We start from the raw sequence: 21,390 nt of genomic DNA on the forward strand, positions 1-21,390 counted from the left end.
TTGCTAGAACTGAAATCAGCAACTTTAATCATTAGTGTAAAGTATTTTATAACATTATAAAATAAGAGGAGAATACCCTAGCAAGATGATATGAAACATCATAATTTATTTAACATTCAGATCATTAACCGTGATTTGTTCAAGCATTATAACAACATAACATTCAAATCATTAACTATCATTTGTTCATTAATTATCACAACAACTGTCATTTGTTCAAGCATTACAACATCATGATTCAATCATTATCAGCTTCTTGTTCTTCATCGGCATTCATCGAATCCCATAAAGTTTCATCAATAGAATCATCATCATTGTCATCATCTCCATCTATGTCTTCCAAATTTGTATTTACACCAATAATGATTGGGCGTATATCCTCTCTTGATAACTGAATGTCTTCAACCCCAACTTGTGAAATTGGATATACATCATTATCATGAAGTTCAGACCAGTATGTGTTTCCATCATTTATACCATAATCACCCTCATATAGATCTCTAGGAACACGATTCATAACATATTGAAGGTCATCTACTAGAGGATCTGGTACATAAAACACTTGATGTACTTGAGAAGGCATGACATAAGGATCATTTAAAGAGCACAGCTTCTTCATATTAATACAAGGAAGACCATAGTCATCTTTCTCCACTTGGTACCACTCACAACGTAACAAAACTACTTTGGATTTGGACCAATAATTGAGTTCCATTATTTCAATTATTGCACCAAAGTAGTCAACATCTCCAACCACAGGATTTTTGTCCCTTGAGCTTGCAAAGCTAGAAGTTGATGCTATTACAGAAACTCCACTATTCTGAGTCTTACATTTTGTATCATGCAGTTTTGTATATAATCTATATCCATTGACATAATACCCAGTAAATCTTCTAGCTGTAGGACATGGACCTTTTGCTAACAAAAAAATGTGATCAGAGACACTATGGTTAATCACTTTTTCTCTCAGCCAATTGGTAAACTGATTGCTGTGGTTTTGTGCTCGTGCCCATCTACTTCTTCCTGGTTGTCTATTAATATGAAGTTGATGTTCACTGCATTAATCAAGAACATGGACATTACCAAATGATGTACACTTCATTATATGATTAATTATTTATTGAAAAAAATAGCAAACTTATGTAGCTAGTTTATAATGGGTGGTTAAATTATGTACCTTATATAATCGTCAAGCTCTTTGCAATCAGAATTGAATAAGGCATATCGATGAGCTTGTTCACCACACACAGGATCTAGAGTGAAGAGTTTGCCTTTTCTTCTTTTCTTTCCTCCTAAAGGGTGTCCAGCATTTTTAAAAACTACTGAGTTGGATTCATTTGAATAAACACAAGACATATCTGAATCTTGAGCACCTTTGTTTAGTCTAGTCTTCACGCATTCATCCATATACCGTGAACAAAAATTTGCACATTCTTCAATCAAATACCCTTCAGCAATAGACCCCTCTACATACCTTCGATTTTGTACATAAGACTTTAATTTACCCAGATATCTTTCAATAGAAAACATCCATCGATATTGCACTGGTCCACCAAGCCTAACTTCATTTACCAAGTGAATCGGTAAGTGCACTATAATATCGAAAAAGGCTGGTAAGAATATCTTCTCAAGCTCGCATAATATTTCAACAATTTCTATTTCCAACTGATCAAGGTCTTCAGGCTTAACAACCTTACTACACAAACATCGAAAGAAAGCACCCAATCTAATCAAAGGGATTGCAACATGTTTGGGGAGGGATTTCCTAATCGCTACTTGAAGCAGGTATTGTAGTAAAATGTGAGCATCATGACTTTTATAACCAGTCACTTTTCTTTCTCAAGTGCGTACACACCTTGCTATGTTTGATGCACACCCATAAGGCAGTTTGACTCCCTTTATGGCACGACAGAAAATATCTTTTTCAATTCGAGACATAGCATAACATGCCTTTTGCAAAACAACATGCTCACCATCAAGAGATAGCTCAGGTTGAAGTTTTTCTTTAACCCCCAATTCTATAAGGTCAAATCGAGCTTTTGCATGATCCTTTGACTTACCAGCTACATCCAACAATGTCCCTATCAAGCTGTCACATATATTTTTTTCAATGTGCATCATGTCAAGATTGTGCCGACATAAATTGAATTGCCAATATGGCAATTCAAAAAATATTGACTTCTTTTTCCAAGGACATGTGGCATCATTTTTTTTCTTCTGAGTCTTCCCAAATTCATTCTTAAAGCTAGACAAGTCTCTCAAAGCCTCAACCCCAGACAAAGGGGTTGGAGGTGGCCTATCCTCAGTATGCCCATTAAAAGAACTCTTATTACGACGCCATGGATGGTCCAAGTCTAAAAATCTGCGATGGTCCATATAGCATGTTTTCCTACTGTGATTCAAGTACAAAGAACTAGTTTCATAATTACACAAAGGGCAAGCAAACTTTCCCTTAGTTTTCCAACCCGACAACATTGAATAAGCTGGGAAGTCATTAATGGTCCATGTTAGGGCTGCATACATTTGAAAAGTTTCATTTTTTAACTTATCATATGTTTCTAGCCCATCATTCCACAACTCATTTAACTCATCAACCAAGGGTTGCAAGTAGACGTCAATATTATTCCCAGGAGATTCAGGGCCAGGAATTAGCAAAGATAAAATAAAGTACTCTGGCTTCATACACATCCAAGGTGGTAAATTATAGTTAACCAACACCACAGGCCATGTACTGTGAGCAATACTCATTGTTCGAAATGGATTAAAACCATCACTAGCCAAACCTAGCCTTACATTTCTAGGTTCTTTTGCAAAATCAGGATACAGCATATCAAACTCTTTCCAAGCTTTCCCGTCAGCCGGATGTCTTAGATTACCATCTTTAGGGCGCCCTCTATCATGCCATGTCATATACTTAGCAGATTCAGCACACATAAATAATCTTTGCAATCGGGATTTTAGAGGAAAATACCACAATACTTTAGCTGGAATGTTTGACAGTATTTTGTCAGCCTCATTATTTGGTTTCTTGCCATCTTTTTCTTGTGATTGCTTCCACTTAGAAGCATGACATGTATGACACTCATTATCATTTTCATGCTCTTTCCAAAATAACATACAATCATTGGGACATGCATAAATTTTTTGACAATCCAAACCCAAATTCCTCAATATGTTTCTAGCTTCATTAAAATTTGGTGGAAGCTTTGCATCCGGAATCATTTCCCTTAAGAGCTGTAGAAGATCATTTAATGCTGCATTACTAAGTCCATGAAGTGTCTTGTAGATAAACAACCTAATGATGAAAGAAAGTTTAGAAAAATTCTTGCACCCAGGATATAGCTCTTGTTTGCCCTCTTCAACCAATCTATAGAACTTTTTGGCTTCCTCATTTGGACCTTGCTGTACATTACTTGTTTCCTCTATGACATCTCTAAATCTATCATGTAATAATTCATCAATGTTATCACGCATTCTTGGAACATCGTTATCTAAATCTCTTGCAGTTTTCAATGATGATGGATCCTCTCCATGAAAAATCCACAAATCATAATTTTCCACAAATCCCTCACTTTTCACATGATTATACACCTCGTCTCTACGATACAAATATCGATTTTTACACCGCCTACAAGGACATTTAATTTGACCTCCCAAAGATGCTTTAGCAAATGATATGTTCAGAAAGTTGAACAACCCATTTTCAAATTCAGGCACCCATATAGAAAAATACATCCAACTTCTATCTTCACCCATCACTCTAAAATTCTGAAACTAGTAACAAAGAGACAAAAATTGATAGAACAATCTTTAATAGTATGAGCAAATGAATGGATCGACTTTGACAAATTTGGTCACCTATCAAGCATAAACCACCACTGTTAAATTGAAAGGAAGATATTATGAGAAATTTGATAAAGATATATGCATTTGTAATGTCACATTACTGCTTTCTATTGGTAACAAAATTACCCAAGTCAAAGCAAGGTTGATAAAATTATAATACCACATACATATAGGAATAGAAAAAAACCTAATTCAATTTTAGGAGCCTCAAGGAATAGGGACAACAATAGAAAACTACGGATTCATGTCATTACAAGAATAAAAAAAAATATATAATGAGTTAAAATCCTTTTTGCAAACCCTATAAGGCTTTTAAAAATGGGTTAAAATAATTTAGTGGGTTGATTCAACCAAACTCATTCTAACAAAAAAAAATCCCTTGGAAGATAACCATTTCATTCTAACAAAATATCATATGCAATAATTAAGTCCCAATGCTTTGATACAATATGATCAAATACCTCATTAGTGTTCAATCTAAAGTTGTGGTCTCATTTTGCATAACTCATTTCGTAAATATTAGAATAGAAGATCCAACCTTTAAAGAAAAACAACATAACACAAGAAAAATAATACAATAAGAGCAAGGATTGGGAGAAAAACAAGCTTGAGAGAGCTGGAAAAACATAACACCCTTGGTAGCAGTTCGACGACAACAAAATACAAGAAAAACAAAATACAAGAAAAACAAAAGCAAATAAAAGAAGAGCTAACCTGAGAAAGATAATGGTTGCGAGAGGGCCAAAAGAAGAGCTCGGCGAAGATGTTCAGTTCGCAGAGAGGGCTTCGCCGGAGATGTTCGGCGGAGATAGAGTGAGGAGGTTGCTAGTTTAGGGTTGGTAGCAGAGACAGAGTGAGGAGGTTGAGAGTCTATGGTTGGCGGCAGAGAAGTTCGGTGGAGGGAGAGGAGGAAATCGCGACACTAGGGCTTTTGTGCGAGGGGCATCGCGAATAGGGGAGATCGTGAATAGGGGAGAGTTCGCGAGTAATTATTTGCTGTGGCTAGCGGTTCGCGGTTCGTGGTTCGCGGAAAAATAATTACGGGCAGAGTGAAAAATAATCCCGCCATTCATCATTTGCAAAACCCTTCTAAAAAAAGTGTTTCGTTTTCTAATAACAAAGGCAACACTTCTAAAAAATCTGTTGTATTTTAATTATAATGCAACACTTATTTGAAAGTGTTGCATGTTTTTTTAAAATTTGATATATATGACAACAATTTACTAAAGTGTTGCACCCAAAGTGACACCTTAGGCTAATTTTGTAGTAGTGTAGTGTAATTTATTAGTCAAGATAAACTAATACCTAATTACACTACAACCACTCTAATGGTTTATCCCATTCCATCTTAGTGTGAGTAACTATTTATAATTTATAAGAAACTGATAGTATGAACTTCCGTGTGTCTCCTCACACCATGTTATCTACAATATAAATTAAATGGACAACTACACTTAGCATAAATGTAGACATTTGACTAATGTGATTCTTATTTTAAAATAAATGTTTATAAAAAACCAGACTTTTAGTATACACTCTAACATAAACTTCCTAGCAACTATTCGAGCTTCCATTGTGTGTAAAAGGCTTCTCCGCCTTCAGAAAAAAGGAGATTCTTAGTGAGCTTTGTAATCGCCTTGGATTAACAACCACCTAGGTTGTAACCAAGTCAATCCCGAGTCTCTTCCTCAGTTTTGTCATTTTTATTTTATTATTATTGTTGCACTTTAAGAAGAGTTGAAAGAATAAGGAGAGTATCTTTTTCTGTTTCAGGTAATTCACCCCTCCCCTCTTGCCGGCCCGCAGCGCCAATAGAATCAAGTACTCTAGAAGAGATATTTTTAACTTTTGAAGTCTATGATATGAGATGTGCATATCTGAAGAAGGAGCCAAAGCACAATATTGCCTTAATGGCAAAGATGGACAAACGAGATTCTAAATCTTCTCTCAAGGACGATGAAATGACATTCATGATAAGTAGATTAAAAAAATTATTTAAATCTAAAAGATTTAATAAAGTGCATGGTACAAAAAGGAAAAGAAAGGTAGAGTGCTACCACTGCAATGAAGAAGGGTACATGAAAGACAACTGCCATAAATTGAAGAGCAAGGACAAGGGCAAGGACAAAGAATAAAATAAGAAGCCAATCTAGACCAAGCATAATCTAAAGGCGACATGTGATGAAATGTAGTCAGAAATCGAAGCCCTCGTCGGACTTGCGCTAATGGCAAGTCACCAAGAAGATGAAGACGAAGCAAGCTCGTCCGAAATGAGCATCGAGAGTATTGATGAAGGGGGAGCAATATCGGAAGAAAGAAGCACTTCAGGGAAAGCTTCAGATTGCGAGATCAATAAGGTAAATCAGGTACGGTATTTTCCTCCTGACAAGTTATTTCAGTTTATAAAACTATTATCGAAAAATTACTGTAAATTAGAAAAGGAAAATAAATAGTTAAAATCAACCTTAACTATATCTTGTCCATTAGAAAACCTTGACAAGATTAAAACTATAAATGAAAAATTGAAAATAGAAATAGAGGATCTTAAAAATTTAAAAATTGAGAATGCAAATTTAAATGATCAAATGGAAAATCTAAAAAATTCTGCATGTTTAAATTTATCTGTTTCAAATTTCAGGAACTATAAAGGGTTAAATTGATAATTTAGATATTATAAGGGAAAAATTAGAAAATTATCTAGAAAATGTATTCCTAAGAAAATTTTAATTAACCCAGTAGGAAGGAACCTATATTGGGTTCCAAAAACATGCTTAAATTAATTATTTTTTACTTTTAGAAATAAAGTTAAATATTTAATTTCTTTAAAAGACTTTGTCTAAAAAGTAGTTGTTGTTCCAATATCCAAGAAGGCTAGTGCCTCGCCACAACTTGAAAGTCACTTACTGAAATAAAATGTTTAATTAACTAACTGTTAATCATTTAATCAATTTTTTCGCATTTAATCAATTTAACTTATGCTTTAAATAGTTTATCAAAATTTCTGTTAAAAAAATTCTGATCGTTAAAATTTATTTAACAAAAATTATATTTGTTAGAATTATTTTAGCAAATTTATTTATTTTTTGACTTTATCCAAACAATCCGTTAGAAAATTTTCTATGACTTAGTTTTTAAAATATATTTAAAATTCAACTTTTTATGAAAATTTTTCTGATTTTTTCCTTAGAGTTTAAGTTTAGATCTTCCAAAGTTATTTTAAAATTATCCTATTTAATGTGATCAAAGGGGGGGGGGGGGGAAATATTATGTCTAGGGGAGGGTAAATTTAATTTTTTGCACATTATTGAGTTGTAAATTTATTATCTTGTTATAATTTCTTTATGTTTATTTATCCTAACTTAACTTGAGTTGTTTACATAAAAAAGGGGGAGATTATTAGTACCCTAAGGTAGTTTTGATGTGATCAACTAAGTCAGGTTAGGTCATGTTGGTTTTAACGTCTAAGTGTGCAGGAACTTAGGAGCATAGGAAGTCGAGCGAAAGACGCAGCTAGCGAGAAGGATGATACGGGAGAGAGCCGATGGGCTCAGTGAGTCCGAGGGACGTGATGCTACGGAAGAGTATACGGGCAGACGAGAAGGAGGTGCATGATGTTTCCGAGGGACGAGAAGTCGAAGCGGAAGATTGCTCGAAGGCCAAAATGGGCTCGGGTGAGCCCTATTCTAGATGGCCGAAATAATCCAAGTAAGTGGAGCTGGAGCAGGAGCAGGAGCGAAAAGACTCGGACCCAAGCGAGTGGAGCCGAAGTAAGAACTCGGACCAAACAGTTAACATAATATTAACTTAGGTCCAAGCGCCCGAACCAAGAATTTTATGCAAATCACGTTTGATGTGATTTGTTACGACGGGGATAAAGTTTTATCCCCCTGGAGGCACTTGGAACCCTTTCAGGCGCCCCGACTAGGACTATAAATACATTCATGGTTCAAATGGTTCAGATAGAATACTTGTAAATAATTTCTTTTGTCTAGTTTTGCATTTTTAGTGTTTTAACTGTTGTAAGAGGCTTCTTCGACTAAAGGAGACTTTGATAGTGAGCTTCAACTTCCTTGGATTAACAACCTCCCCAATTATAACCAAGTAAACTTCGTTGTGCCTCTTCTTTCTAGTTTCTTATTTAATAAATACAAGTGTTAGTTTAATTAAGCTATAACGTTTGAGGAAGGTTCGTGTTATTTTTGCAAGGCTATTTTTCCCCTTTAGCCGCCCGCCAAGGGGCCTACAGTTAGTTGGTAATTATTGCTGGATAAAGAAATCAAAGAATGTAAAGATTTAGTAAATATGATTTCCTTTTATAGAGAATGCAAGATTACTCCAAAAAAAATTGAACAAGATGGTGATTTATGAAAGGGAGGGGGAAAAGTGATAATTATTATTATTTTTTAAAAATATATTTAACTTTTAAATGTATTGAGAGGTTGTTTAATATAGAATGAATGTATATTGATTAAATCATCGTTATTTTTTTCCTCTTGTTTATAAAAATGTGTCTAAAAGAATGTTTATTATATTTGTATAGGTAAGAGTCAAATTTCGAAGTATCATTATATTGAAATTTCAAGATATAAATCAAATTTATATTCCTTTAATTTTAAATATTTTTATTTTGATAAATTAGTAGAGACTTATATTTATATTTATTATTGTTATTATTTGAATATAAATATGTTTACTAAAAAATTTATTGTTGCTCATCTTAAGTTTTGTCCAAATGAGAAGGAGAAATATTTAGTTATAAGATTTGAGATATTTGAGAAGTTAGATATTAATTGATGTTGTGGATGTAAAGATTATAAATATTTAGGAAACATAAATCGATTACGCAATTATATTATATTATATTATATTATATTATATTATATTGCACACCATTGTTATTTTTTAATTTCCCTTATTACTCATAACAACTCCATAATATCGAGGATGACTCTCCATTTGATGTAATTTTATATACTAATATGAATTTTATTTGATACCTATAATCGAATTAATATAAATTAATTTTATTCTCTTTTCATATATAGGTTACCCCAATATACATAATTTCTTGAAACATATTTAAAAATCATTCTTACTCATTTAAAATTATAAAAAAATAGAAACAAAATGTATTTAAATATAAAACTAGAAATAAGAAGTATGATATTTTATCATTTGCAAAATTATAACATTCTTAAAAGAGGGTTTACCATTCAAATAGTCAGTTTAATTTTCTTTTAGTAAATCAATTGCGTTTCATTGGATTTATCAAATTATAATAAAATTTATATTTAACTTCAATTTGGTAAACTGTATATTTAATTTAAAATAATAATTTATTTAATTTTCATAATACCTTTTTTTTATTGGTTCTATTTCTTTAATCAACCTATTATCCATACGATTTGAATTTTATTTCAGTTGATGAATAACATAGAGACTTTAAAAAATACATTTTGGAACCGACAAAAGGTTTGTGTATAAAAGGGTGGTCGAAGCTCTGTACGCTGAGTCCGGACTGGTTCTGCTTGATCTCTTTCCGCTTCCCGGCGATGTGAAGGAAACTTTGTCCTTCTTGCCGGTCATCCTTCACCGCAAAGAGAAGTAAGTTACTGGACTCCTCGCGCTTCCTCGCCATTGCCTCCTCTTCGTCATCCTCTTTTTTCTTTGTTTATTAGTTCTTTTTCCCTTGATATCGGCAAGATGTTTAATCCCTAGGCCGATTCGTGTCAATCACAGTGTAAGGTTTGAATCTCTTATGGTTGTTTTTTACATCGGATTGATTTCCTTTCGCGTGAACTTTGAAAGGCCTGGGGAAACCAGGGACAACCTTTATTCGATCATAGCAACCATCTTTGCGAAATTCCTAGTTAGATTGGCGCACTGTCCATGCGACTTTCTTTTGTTAAGCTCCAACTTTATTGGATTGCTAGTGTGTGTCAAGCCTCATTCGATATTGGGTTGTTTCAGGTAATTCACGAAGTGATTTTTAAAATTCTTCCCGTTGTTTTTTCTTCGTTGAATCATTCTGATTCTGACGTAGGGTAACCGATAATGGGCGATAGATAACTTGTATATTCTGAGTTACATGTATCTATGTACTTTTTTTTTTTTTTTTAAAAAGTATTGGATAATAATTCTTGTATGATGTCAGACTCCGTGGAATTCTCACAAGTTTCAGCAATAAATATAACATGGGGTCGTTCAGAGACTCTTACTCATTGGTTCCTGTTTCAGAATTGCCAGCCCCCTTCCGAGCCATATTTAGTTTCAGGTTAATTCTAAAAGTATTAGTTTCGAACAATTCTTGATTTCTTTTGTAAACTATGAAATGGGATTAAATTTTAGACTCTAAGACAGCACAAGCCTTTATCATTATCTCTCCTGTTGTATTTTTTTTTTAATTTCTTTTGAATTTTTTTTCACTCCTAGCATGGTATATATCTTTTCTTTTTCTTGACAATAAGTTCATTTTTTTATGGTCATGCAAATCACTTCATTATTTATCTGCTGATTTTAAAATAAATGTTGTTATTAGTGTCAGTCATCAAAGTCACATACAATTGAATTATTGTCATGGACTTACTTGTGGATGCTACATGAATAATATCCGAAGAAACTACTCATACAGTGAAGCAGGATAACAAGTTCATACTTCTTTCTTTGTTTGCTTTTTTTATTAGATCTAATATGTTTGTAAAGTACAGGTACTTCAATTCTTTACAAAGTGAATGCTTTTTTGGCTGCTTCTTTTCGGATATGAACATGGTAATCTCAGCACCAACTGGAAGTGGAAAAACAGTGCTGTTCCAGCTCTGTATTCTCCGACTTATGTCAAAATTTCTTTCAGAAGGAAGATTTTCTCCTATAAAAGGAACACTTAAGACAGTAAGTTTCTGTTAATTTTTGTCTAATATTCTTATGCATTATCCTACAAAAGATGGATGAATGTTTGTTAATCTAAACTTCAATACTGCCAACTCGGGTTGTTAGTGTTTGCCTAACCTCTTAACATTGTTGTTACTCATGAACTAATTAAGATTTGTTTTTTCTTTTAATTAATATTAGATTTGCAGTTACAAGTGCTTCATAGATTTGGAGAGATTTACTTAAAACTTACTGATTTATCAAGTGATTCTGGGGAGAATGTGAAGATGTAATGTTCCAACAATATGCAACATTGTTACATGCATAGTCACTAGATATTTTTTGCTTAGGCTGCCTAGTGCAGAGCCATATAGAGTTGGATATGATGATCAATAACTCATTAGAGGTTATAGGTAGGCTGATCCAGCCATACAGGAAGAATTTTAAATGGTGAGAATCACTAATGTAAAAAATTCTCACAACTTTTTTCATGAACTTATACACCCTTTTATAATTACAATGGAGATTAATAAATAAGGAAAGAATAAATAATTAAAAAAAGAAAACTATTCTACCAAAAAATAAATTATTCTCAATCAAATCAATCCAATTGATTATATCCTATTTTCACCCATGATTTGATTTGCTCTTCACAAGGAAAGATAAAATATCTGATTATTTCCTACCATCCCCCTCAAGCTTGGCTATAAATATTGATGAGACCAAGCTTGCCTTTAAGAAACTTATGAGCTTGTTTAGATAATCCTTTTGTAAGAAGATCAACTAGTTAGTGAGATGCTGGAATATACTCAATATTTATAATGCCTTAATCCACCTTTTCTCTAATGAAATGACGATCAACCTCTACATGTTTCATCCGGTTGTGCTGAACCGGGTTGTGAGATATATTGATAGATGACTTATCACAATGGAGTAGCATAGTATCTTCAAACTGAATTTTCAGGTCTTCCATCACTCTTTTGATCCAGATGAGTTCACAAATTTCATGAGCATAGCTCTGTATTCCGCTTCAGCACTACTTGCGACCACATATTGTTTTTTGCTACGTCACGTCACTAAATTTCCCCATACTATCGTGCAACACCTAAGTTTATTTTCTATCATCAATTGATCCTACCCAATCCACATCAGTGTATGCATACACTCTTCTATCCTTAGTTTTTGCAAAGAACGAGCCGTTCCTAGAAGTTTGTTTTAGGTATCCCAAGATTTTGTATACAACATTCAGATGATGTTGACATGGTGAGTGCATATATTGACTTACTAGGCTAACTATAAAGATAATATCTGGGCATGTATGTGAGAGATGGATGAGTTTTCCAACAAGACACCGATTACTGTCTTTGTCAATCGAGTTTCCTTTACACATTTTTCTTTTATTCCCAGTTTAATTGGCGTGTTGTTGGATCGAGAAGCGCTAGAGGGGGAGTATGAATAACGCTCGTGGCTTTCACTTGTTTCGGATTCGGAAATCGTTCGAGAGTTTAAGCAGCGGAAATAATAAAAAGGAAAACAATCACAAGCACACGACCCAAGAATTTACTTGGTTCGGAGCCTAGGGCGTCTCCTACTCTAAGGCCCACGCTCGTTGAGCGTTTACTTTGGGCAACAACTATAATCGTGAAAAGTTTTACATAAATGCAATACAAGTAAAACAATAACAATCTTATACCGACAACAAAAGAATAGTAGAATCGCAGCTTCTGGTTGTCGGGGCGTAGCTACAGCACTTCAGGGTCGTCTCTTGAGCAACCAACAGTCGAAAGAAAGCTTTTGGATTGATGATGCACATTGCTGCTCGAACACCCCTTTTATGCACTGTTGGAGGCATCTCAAGCCTCATCCAAGGCGCCTCAAAGCTTACCGAGTCAGCCGCGTGGATCAGCGCAGAAACCTTCTTTGCTTATCCTGCTTGAGGCGCCTCTATGGCCAGTCTAAGGTGCCTCCAAGCCCTGCTCTAAGGCGCCTCCAGCTTCATCCGAGGCGCCTCCAGCTCCTCTTCGCAGCCAACTTCTATTTTGCACTCGAGGCGCCTCCAAGCTCCATGGAGGCGCCTCGGACACTGTTCATCCGAGGCTTAGCTTGTTCCTTTTGTACTTGCAAGACATGTTAGTCTCTAAACAACAACATACCCTGCAAAACAAAATTAGAACAGACATAAACATGATAAATAAAGTGATCGACAGTCATCAGACTGTCCAGGCCTTACTTCGGATTTCCGACCGGAAACCCTAAGTCGACCTGACGCCTACTGTTCCCTCTGCGAGGAACGCGCCCTCACCTACTCCCCTCAGGAGAGATTATCTAATGGCAGTCCGGTCCTCCAGACCGACTGGACTTTCTGCCTAGGGTTACCACCTCCTAGGGTTTTTCTCCACCTAGTGTTACCACCCTTAGGACCTAAGGTTACCCCCCTTAGGATTTTCCTTCACCTAGGGTTACCACCCTCTAGGACCTAAGATTGCCGCCCCTTAGGGTTTTCCTCCACCTAGGGTTACCACCCCCTAGGATCTAAGGTTGCCGCCCCTTAGGATTTTTCTCTACCTATGGTTACCACCCCCTAAGACCTAAGGTTACCACCCCCTAAGACCTAAGGTTACCACCCCTTAGGGTTTTCACCTTGCCTAACCGCAGCTAGGACTTTTGCCTAAGAACACTTAGGATTTTCCTGCAATCTCCATCAGACATGTTAGATCACGTATAAGCTTAACTTTGATTCCTTTGCCATTATTAAAACTTGGGTTCGATCGTCGGATGCTTCCTGCACCAACAATCTCCTCCTTTTTGATTATGACATTTGAAATTCAAAGTTAAGTAAAATAGATGCATAAACGATCTTCAAAGTTTAAGTAAGAAACATAAACAAGCTTAAGTAAATAAGCATAACTTAAGCTAAAACATACTTAAACTTTTAACGATGTAAGGCTCCCCCTTAATAAGAGAGAATTGAAAATTGTGAATTATTTTCCTTACTAATTTTTGAAATTTTCCCTACTCTCCCCCTTTGCCATATATTAAAATAAACAAGGGAGTTACAATGAACAGTGATCAAATGACCTTAGCTTGTTTTTAACTTTTCAAAAATGTTTAGAAAGTATAAAGGCTTTAACACTTAGCTTCTGGGAGTTAATATTATTGTAAAACTTTTAGCTAAGTGAAACTTTTAAATTAATAGTCTTGATTAAGTTTGGAAAATGACTTTAGCCAAGAGTAACTCAGCAAATTCGAAGAAATATTGAAAAGGCTTAAAAGGCTAGTTTGTAAAATGCTTAATTTGAAAGGCTTTGTTAAAACATATTTCCTTAAATTCTTAAAGCCTTAAAAGACATTGTCTTTATTTCGAAAAGCTTTTTGAGCAATCATAAGTTAAAAAACTTTTTGAAAAATACTTAGCTTAAGTTTGAAAGAATCTAGAATATTTAGCTAAATTTTGAAAGAGGTTAAAAGATTACTTAGTGTAGAAGGCTTTTTGTAAAAAGAATTGAGGTTTAAGAATACTTAGCAAGGAAAACACTTTAAAACATTTGGTTAAATTTGGAAACCTTGTAATCAATTTTTAAAAGAGCTAAAAAAGATACTTAGCTAAATTGAACAAGCCTTTTAAGATTTAGGTTAATTTGAAAAAATATTTGGTAAAGTAATTTGAAAAAATAAGCTTGTAAGTTGCAACTAAGGCCATTTGCACTTTTAGAAAAATTTCTTAAGTCCTAAAGTCCAAGCATGAGTAACTTAAATACTTAATTTTCGTGGCCACATGTCTAACCAGTTAGCTACTAGCTGATTACCTAGAAGGCAACAGCTTTCACTTTGTTAGTCAAGTTAAATCAAGTGATCCAGTTAGATTTGACTAGGTCTGGATAACTTAACTTGATTAATGTAATGTTGGTTTTTAACGCCCAGACTTACTGCGATGCACAGAAATAAATATTCTGAAGTCTAGGCTGTACCCTATCCATCTCACACCGTTCTAAGTTTTGTCAAACACAAGCAAGTTAAGCCTAGGGTGTTTGTGAGATGCTCTGGCTGCAACTAGAGGAACATGATTTCTAGGGTTAGTGCCTAGGCTAAGTCCAAATTTTGAAAGTCTAATAAAATTGGGATTTTGAAGACATTATTTTTCTTAAAATTTTGAAAACCAATTTGAGAGTAAAGAAAATCAAATAAGTGCTAACATAGACGAAAGTACAACTAATCAAACATCTAAGCAACCAAAGTACTAAGGAGATGTCCGGATCCAATATACAATGCATGGGTGTCTAGGATCAAATACAATACATAGAAGGATAGGGTCAGGCAGAAGGATCGTCAGCTGGTGGTGGGGGCTCCTCGGGTGCAGGCTGTCCCTGACGAAGAGAGGAAAAGCCGAGGCTATCTCTGCGCGAAGTAAGCGAAATTCGTCCCAGATATGCTGTCGTGTCTGTGCGGAGTGAATCTTGAGACGTGTAAGTCGGCCCTCGACTGATAAGGAGGTGGAAGGCCGTGTCGAGGTCGAGGGCCCTGCCGAACTGGATGACTGTCCATGAAAATCCTCGGCTGTGAACTCTAACCAGTCCTCTCCCTCGGCTGGAGCAAAGAAGGCAAAAAAACTCGTCGTCTGCCTTGGGCCCTCTCGGAGCAACGATTGGCTGTGGTCTACCCTTCCAAGCTAGGATCCCCTCAGCGGTGATGTCTATGTGGGCTAACTTGAGATTACGCTGCCCGAACTCATCATAATGTCCTAGAGGGACAACTGTCCCCTGAGTGGTATCAATCCCAAGGGTCGAGAAAATAGATGTCAAAATATGACAGTAGGGCATGTGGATCTCAAGAGACGTGACTAGACTGGATGCATGAACAATGTTATGGAACATATGTAATGCTATATCGATGTCTAAGCGATGACATAATGCATACAGGAAAAAAGAATGTGAAGGTCGCATCTTCGGGACATCCCGGGATATGATCGGTAAAATACATGCTGTCAGAGCTCTGTACATAACATAGTCCTGAATCCTAAGGGAGAGTGACTTGAACTCAGTCAGGATCTCTGGTCTCTCCTCTCCAAAGAAATACATGTAGATGGTGTCTAATGTGATGTGGGAATAGGGATCACCAAATGGCAAATCCCTAGCCGGGTAACACAAAAAGGAACATGCAGATGATCTAAGCTCTAGACTAGTGCGAAGCAAAGCTGGGGTAAACTGGATATCCTGTCCACCAACTCTGGTGGAGTAGGTCAGATTGTCAACCTTCTCGAGGTTGTTAAAGAACTGAGCACATAGGTCCTGATTTACTGCATGACTGCAATAAACCAGTTTACTAAGTTGATAGTGCTCTATCATCTGGACCGTGGGCTGACAAAACTGAGCAAAAAATGCCCTATTCAAGTACCTAGGTTTAATAGTGGTAAACTTATGTCTAGTGAATTCAACCCTATGCCGCTCCGAGGGGAATCTAGGATCAGTGGAAGGTATGTTAATGGGAGCAAGATCAATAATTCGGTGCTTCCTATTTTTGATTCAATCAACATATATATATTAAGAAAATGCATAAAAATAACATGTAAGAGTATTAGGATGGTTTTAAGGTATACCTAGGAGGCATTGTAGGGAGTTGGAGGAGTTGAAGGGTGGAAATCCGAGTTTAAAGCGCCTTGGATCGTTGAGAAATCGCCATGAACACGAGTTGCAGCCGACTTTCTGTTCACTGCTTATTTCGGTATTGAGGGCGCCTTCAAGCCCTTTTAAGGCGCCCTAGACGACATGTTGAAGGCGCCTCTGACTCGGTCGGAGGCGCCTCAGAGGTTTTCGGTGGGAATTTTTCCCGCCGCATGTGAGGGCGCCTCCAAGTGATTTGAGGCACCTTCGAGAGGCGCCCTGTGCTATTTTGCCTTAACGTTAATTAATTACTTTAGTTTAATTATTAATTTAAGTTAATTTAATTATTAATTAGATTTAATTTAATTATTAATTTGATTTAGTTTTTAATTATTAATTTGATTTAACTTTAAATTTAATTTAATTTTTAATTATTAATTTGATTTAATTAATTTGATTTAATTATTAATTTAATTTAATTTTTAATTTAATTTTTAATTATTAATTTAATTTAATTTTAAATTATTAATTTGATTTGATTTTTAATTATTAATTTAATTTAATTTATTATTTTTTTAAATTCTTAGTCATCTCACCCGATCTAAATTTTAAATCAGGGAATCTTATAATTTTGTGAGATGAATTAGGTTCAATTATAGGGTTTGGTTTAACTTTGTGTTAGATTCAGGTTTAGCTTTGGGCTCAACAAATAAGCATTCTTTGGATAAACTTCTGGGTATGGTGAGTCACTTGGACATCATTAGAGTAACCATGCATTCGAGATTTTCCAAATAGTCCTATCCACTGAACTTAATACAAAACCTTGGTCTAACTAGTTAGGATCCATAAAGGGTAGCTTCGGTTAGTTCCACTTAGCCAAATGCACCAGGTCGATACCATATCTTCCTAGACATGCATAGACTAAACTTTCCTAACGTACTATCAAGTCAAGATTCTTGGAACCCAGTGTAAATCGTTCTAATGCGGTCTTCAAATCTTTGACTTGAGTTTTCAGGCTGGAATTATCTTCCTCAAGCTTTTGGACTTGAGTTGAGATTCCAGTCTGAACAGATTCAGTCAAAGATTCGGTATTAGTCGCTTTTTTAAGAGATGCTACCTCTTTTAGAAGCGACTTGATCCGAACATTAGACTTAGCTAATTTACGCATTAAATAATTAATTAAACTGTAAAGACGATTCGTACTTATAGAGGGGTTTGACCCTTCGGAAACGGATACGGATCCGTGGCTTCTCTCGGACTCGGCTTCCGATTCGTTCTCGCTTCCGGATTCGTTGGTGTAGTCCCGGGCCGTCAACGCGAGGAAGCTTATCTGCTCGAGTTCTTCGTCGTCAAACTCCTCGAAAGAAGACTCGTCCCAAGTCGCCTTCAAGGCCTTCTTCCTTCTTGGCTTTTTCGGATCCTTCTGGTTCGGGCAGTTAGCCTTGATGTGCCCCTTCTGATTGCACCCGTAACACGTCACCTCGAATTTCACTTTTGAGCTTGGTTGGGCTTCTTTGGACTGGATGACCTTTCTGACATCCTTTTTGTTGAAGCCCTTCTTTTTGTAGAGTTTCTTCACCAGGTTGACTATTTTGGTTGTGATCTCGTCGTCATCATTGTCCGAATCTGGTTCTTCTTCTGACTCTGCATTTTATTTTCGATTCGCGCGCTCTTCCTGTATCTGCAACCAAAGCCAATTCTTTCTCGGCCGGACGTGCATTAACCTGCTCATACAACTCAAATTCGGAGAATAGCTCATCTAATTTAATACAGGAAAGGTCCTTAGAAACCTTGTAAGCATCTACCATGGATGCCCACAAGGTGTTCCTCGAAAAAGCGTTTAAGGAATACCTGATGATGTCTCGGTTATCTACCTTCTGTCCGATCGCATGAAGTCCGTTGAGTAAGTCTTGTATTCGGGCGTGGAGCTGGCTAGACGTCTCACCTTCCTGCATTTTTAAGTTATACAATTTATTGAATAACAAATCGCGTTTACTTACTTTGGTATCGGAGATCCCTTCGTGAAGCTCGATCAGCTTCTCCCATAGCTCCTTGGCGTTGGAAAAAGGGCCGACGCGGTTGAGCTCCTCTTTTGTTAGTCCACACTGGAGGGTGCAAGTTGCTCTGGCATTTGCTTCCACCTTCTTGATTAATGCTGGATCCCAGTCTTCGCAGGGTATTGGTTTGCCATCTCCGTCAGTCGGTAGTTCGAACCCAGCCTTGACGATCATCCACATCTCGAACTGGTTCTTCAGAAAAATTTCCATTCTGCCCTTCCAGTAACTGAAGTATTCTCCGGTGAAGAGCGGGGGACGGAAAGTGCTGTAGCCATCTTGTTGGGCCATTTAGAGGATATGCACAATAAAAAGAGACAGAGATGTTCTAGGACTTGATCCTGGATTAGTAGTGCAGTATGAAAATAAGAATAAATTGCGTTCTCGAGTGGTGTTGCACCAACTTCGAGAAAAGAATATGATTACGAGAAGAACTAGATCAGAATATAGCAATTATGTTAATTCCAATCGACTCCAAAAATTGAAAAACACCACGAAAAGAATGCTTGATTGGTGGTTGTACCAAATCAAAACTACCCTGCTCTGATACCAATTGTTGGATCGAGAAGCGCTAGAGGGGGGGGGGTGAATAGCGCTCGTGGCTTTCATTTGTTTCGGATTCGGAAATCGTTCAAGAGTTTAAGCAACGGAAATAATAAAAAGGAAAACAATCACAAACACTCGACCCAAGAATTTACTTGGTTCGGAGCCTAGGGCGACTCCTACTCCAAGGCCCACGCTCGTTGAGCGTTTCCTTTGGGCAACAACTATAATCGTAAAAAGTTTTACATAAATGCAATACAAGTAAAACAATAACAATCTTATACCGACAACAAAAGAATAGTAGAATCGCAGCTTCTGGTTATCGGGGCGTAGCTACAGCACTTCAGGGCCGTCTCTTGAGCAACCAACAGTCGAAAGAAAGCTTTTGGATTGATGATGTACACTTCTGCTCAAACACCCCCTTTTATGCACTGCTGGAGGTGCCTCAAGCCTCATCCAAGGCGCCTCAAAGCCTACCGAGTCAGCCGCGTGGATCAACGCAGAAACCTTCTTTGCTTATCCTGCTTGAGGCGCCTCCATAGCCAGTCCAAGGTGCCTCCAAGCCCTGCTCCAAGGCGCCTCCAGCTTCATCCGAGGTGCCTCCAGCTCCTCTTCGCAGCCAACTTCTATTTTGTACCCGAGGCGCCTCCAAGCTCCATGGAGGCGCCTCGGACACTGTTCATCCGAGGCTTAGCTCGTTCCTTTTGTACCTGCAAGATATGTTAGTTCCTAAATAACAACATACCCTACAAGACAAAGTTAGAACATACATGAACATGATAAATAAAGTGATCGACAGTCATCAGACTGTCCGGGTCTGACTTCGGATTTCCGACCGGAAACCCTAGGTCGACTCGACACCTAATGTTCCCTCTGCGGGGAACGCGTCCTCACCTACTCCCCTCAGGAGAGATTACCTGATGCCAGTTCAGTTCTTCAGACCGACTGGACTTTCTGCCGGTTACCACCCCCTAGGACCTAGGGTTACCGCCCCCTAGGGTTTTTCTCCACCTAAGGTTACCACCCCCTGGGTTACCACCCCCTAGGACTTAAGGTTGCCGTCCCTTAGGGTTTTCCTCCACCTATGGTTACCACCCCTTAGGGTTTTCACCTTGCCTAACCGCAGCTAAGACTTTTGCCTAAGAAAACTTAGGACTTTCTTACAATCTCCATCAGACATGTTAGATCACGTATAAGCTTAACTTTGATTCCTTTGCCATTATTAAAACTTGGATTCGATCGTCGGATGCTTCTTGCACTAACACGTGTTACTCGGCTTACATCCCAAAATGTCAGTTTCCTACAATAGATCTATACTGTATTTCCTTTGAAAGACTGAAATACCCTTTTTATTTCGAGCAATCTCCATTCCTAGAAAATATCTTAGTGTTCAAAGATCTTTGACTTCAAATTCTTGTGCCATCATTTTCTTGATTCCTTCCAATTCTTTATTGTCATTTCCCGTGAAGATGATATCATTAACATACACTATAAGAATGGTGATCTTCCCTTTATTAGAGTGTTTCATAAATAGTGTATATGTACTTGCACTTGAATATATCGAAAGTTCTTGATCACCTTGGAGAATCGATCGAACCAAGCACAAGGTGACTATTTTAACCCATAGATAGATTTGTTGAGCTTGCATACAGTTTTACCACCCAAATTTTCTTCAAATCTTGGAGGTTGATTCATATAAACCTCCTCTTCAAGCTCTCCATTGAGAAAGATATTTTTTATATCAAGTTGAAGGGGAGCCTTGGAGCAACGGTAAAGTTGTTGTTTTGTGACCAAAAGGTCACAGATTCGAATCCTGAAAACAACCTCTTGCAAAAAGCAAGGTAAAGGTTGTGTATACTGGATCCTTCCCCGGGACCCCGCATGGCGGGAGTTTTGTGCACCGGACTGTCCTTTTTATCTAATGGCCAATCTAGATTACCTGCCAATGATATAGTAATTCTGATAGTATTGAGTTTGGCAACTAGAGCAAAAGTCTCGGTGAAATCAGTCCCATAGGTTTGAGTAAAGCCTCTAGCCACCATATGAGCCTTGTGCCTTTCAATTGAACCATCAACCTTGTAATTAATTGTGAAAACCCATTTGCAATCAACAACACATTTCCCTTATGGTAATTTATTTTGTTTGGGAGCATGTATTTCTTCAAGAACAATAGTCTTCCACTAAAAAATTATTAGTGCATTCATGACAAACTTGAGAATCAATTCAGTAGACAATTTTGAAGTGAAAGAACTAAATGTAACAGATAAATTTGAATAGGAGATAAAGTTCGAAATGTGATATTTGGCACGGGATCAGACACCCTTTATGAATGTAATTGGTATATCAAGATTGAGAAATGTACCTGACTCGTTATAGGATTCTACTATTGGATCATCTTCTTGGATGTGGCTAGAATTCACAATTTCTTCATTAGCTTGACAAGTTTTTCTCATTGAATAAACGATGATCCTATTTTTGACTCG

General features: G+C 36.8%; 2 protein-coding genes across 2 annotated transcripts in view; one reads left to right on the forward strand and one right to left on the reverse strand.

The window, feature by feature from the left end:
- Positions 1-238: 238 nt before the first annotated feature.
- On the reverse strand, positions 239-9,484 carry LOC122043920. The gene is made up of 4 exons (XM_042604483.1): positions 9,353-9,484; positions 1,856-3,774; positions 1,178-1,696; positions 239-1,055 (listed from the first exon to the last, which is right to left on the reverse strand). Exons 1-4 carry the CDS (start codon positions 9,482-9,484, stop codon positions 239-241), a joined length of 3,387 nt encoding a protein of 1,128 aa, XP_042460417.1.
- Positions 9,362-21,390, forward strand: part of LOC122041977 (ATP-dependent DNA helicase MER3 homolog) — a 99,287-nt gene continuing 87,258 nt past the window's right edge. Inside the window, exons 1-3 of the mRNA XM_042601878.1 lie at positions 9,362-9,450; positions 10,001-10,120; positions 10,554-10,734. Of these exons, the coding sequence (XP_042457812.1) occupies positions 10,041-10,120; positions 10,554-10,734 (261 nt within the window). The 5' untranslated portion in view covers positions 9,362-9,450; positions 10,001-10,040. The remainder of the gene's footprint in view (positions 9,451-10,000; positions 10,121-10,553; positions 10,735-21,390) is intronic.

The sequence above is a fragment of the Zingiber officinale genome, chromosome 2A (assembly GCF_018446385.1).
Source record: "Zingiber officinale cultivar Zhangliang chromosome 2A, Zo_v1.1, whole genome shotgun sequence".
Lineage (NCBI taxonomy): Eukaryota > Viridiplantae > Streptophyta > Magnoliopsida > Zingiberales > Zingiberaceae > Zingiber > Zingiber officinale.

Excerpts from the sequence above, each read along its gene's own strand:
- LOC122043920 (XM_042604483.1), bottom strand. The coding sequence starts at position 9,484 with ATGGCGAGGAAGCGCGAGGAGTCCAGTAACTTACTTCTCTTTGCGGTG. Across the intron at positions 1,697-1,855 it reads TGTGCATCAAACATAGCAAG|TAAGGTTGTTAAGCCTGAAG; the intron begins GTGTGTACGCAC and ends ATGTTTGTGTAG. Across the intron at positions 1,056-1,177 it reads GAGCTTGACGATTATATAAG|TGAACATCAACTTCATATTA; the intron begins GTACATAATTTA and ends TGATTAATGCAG.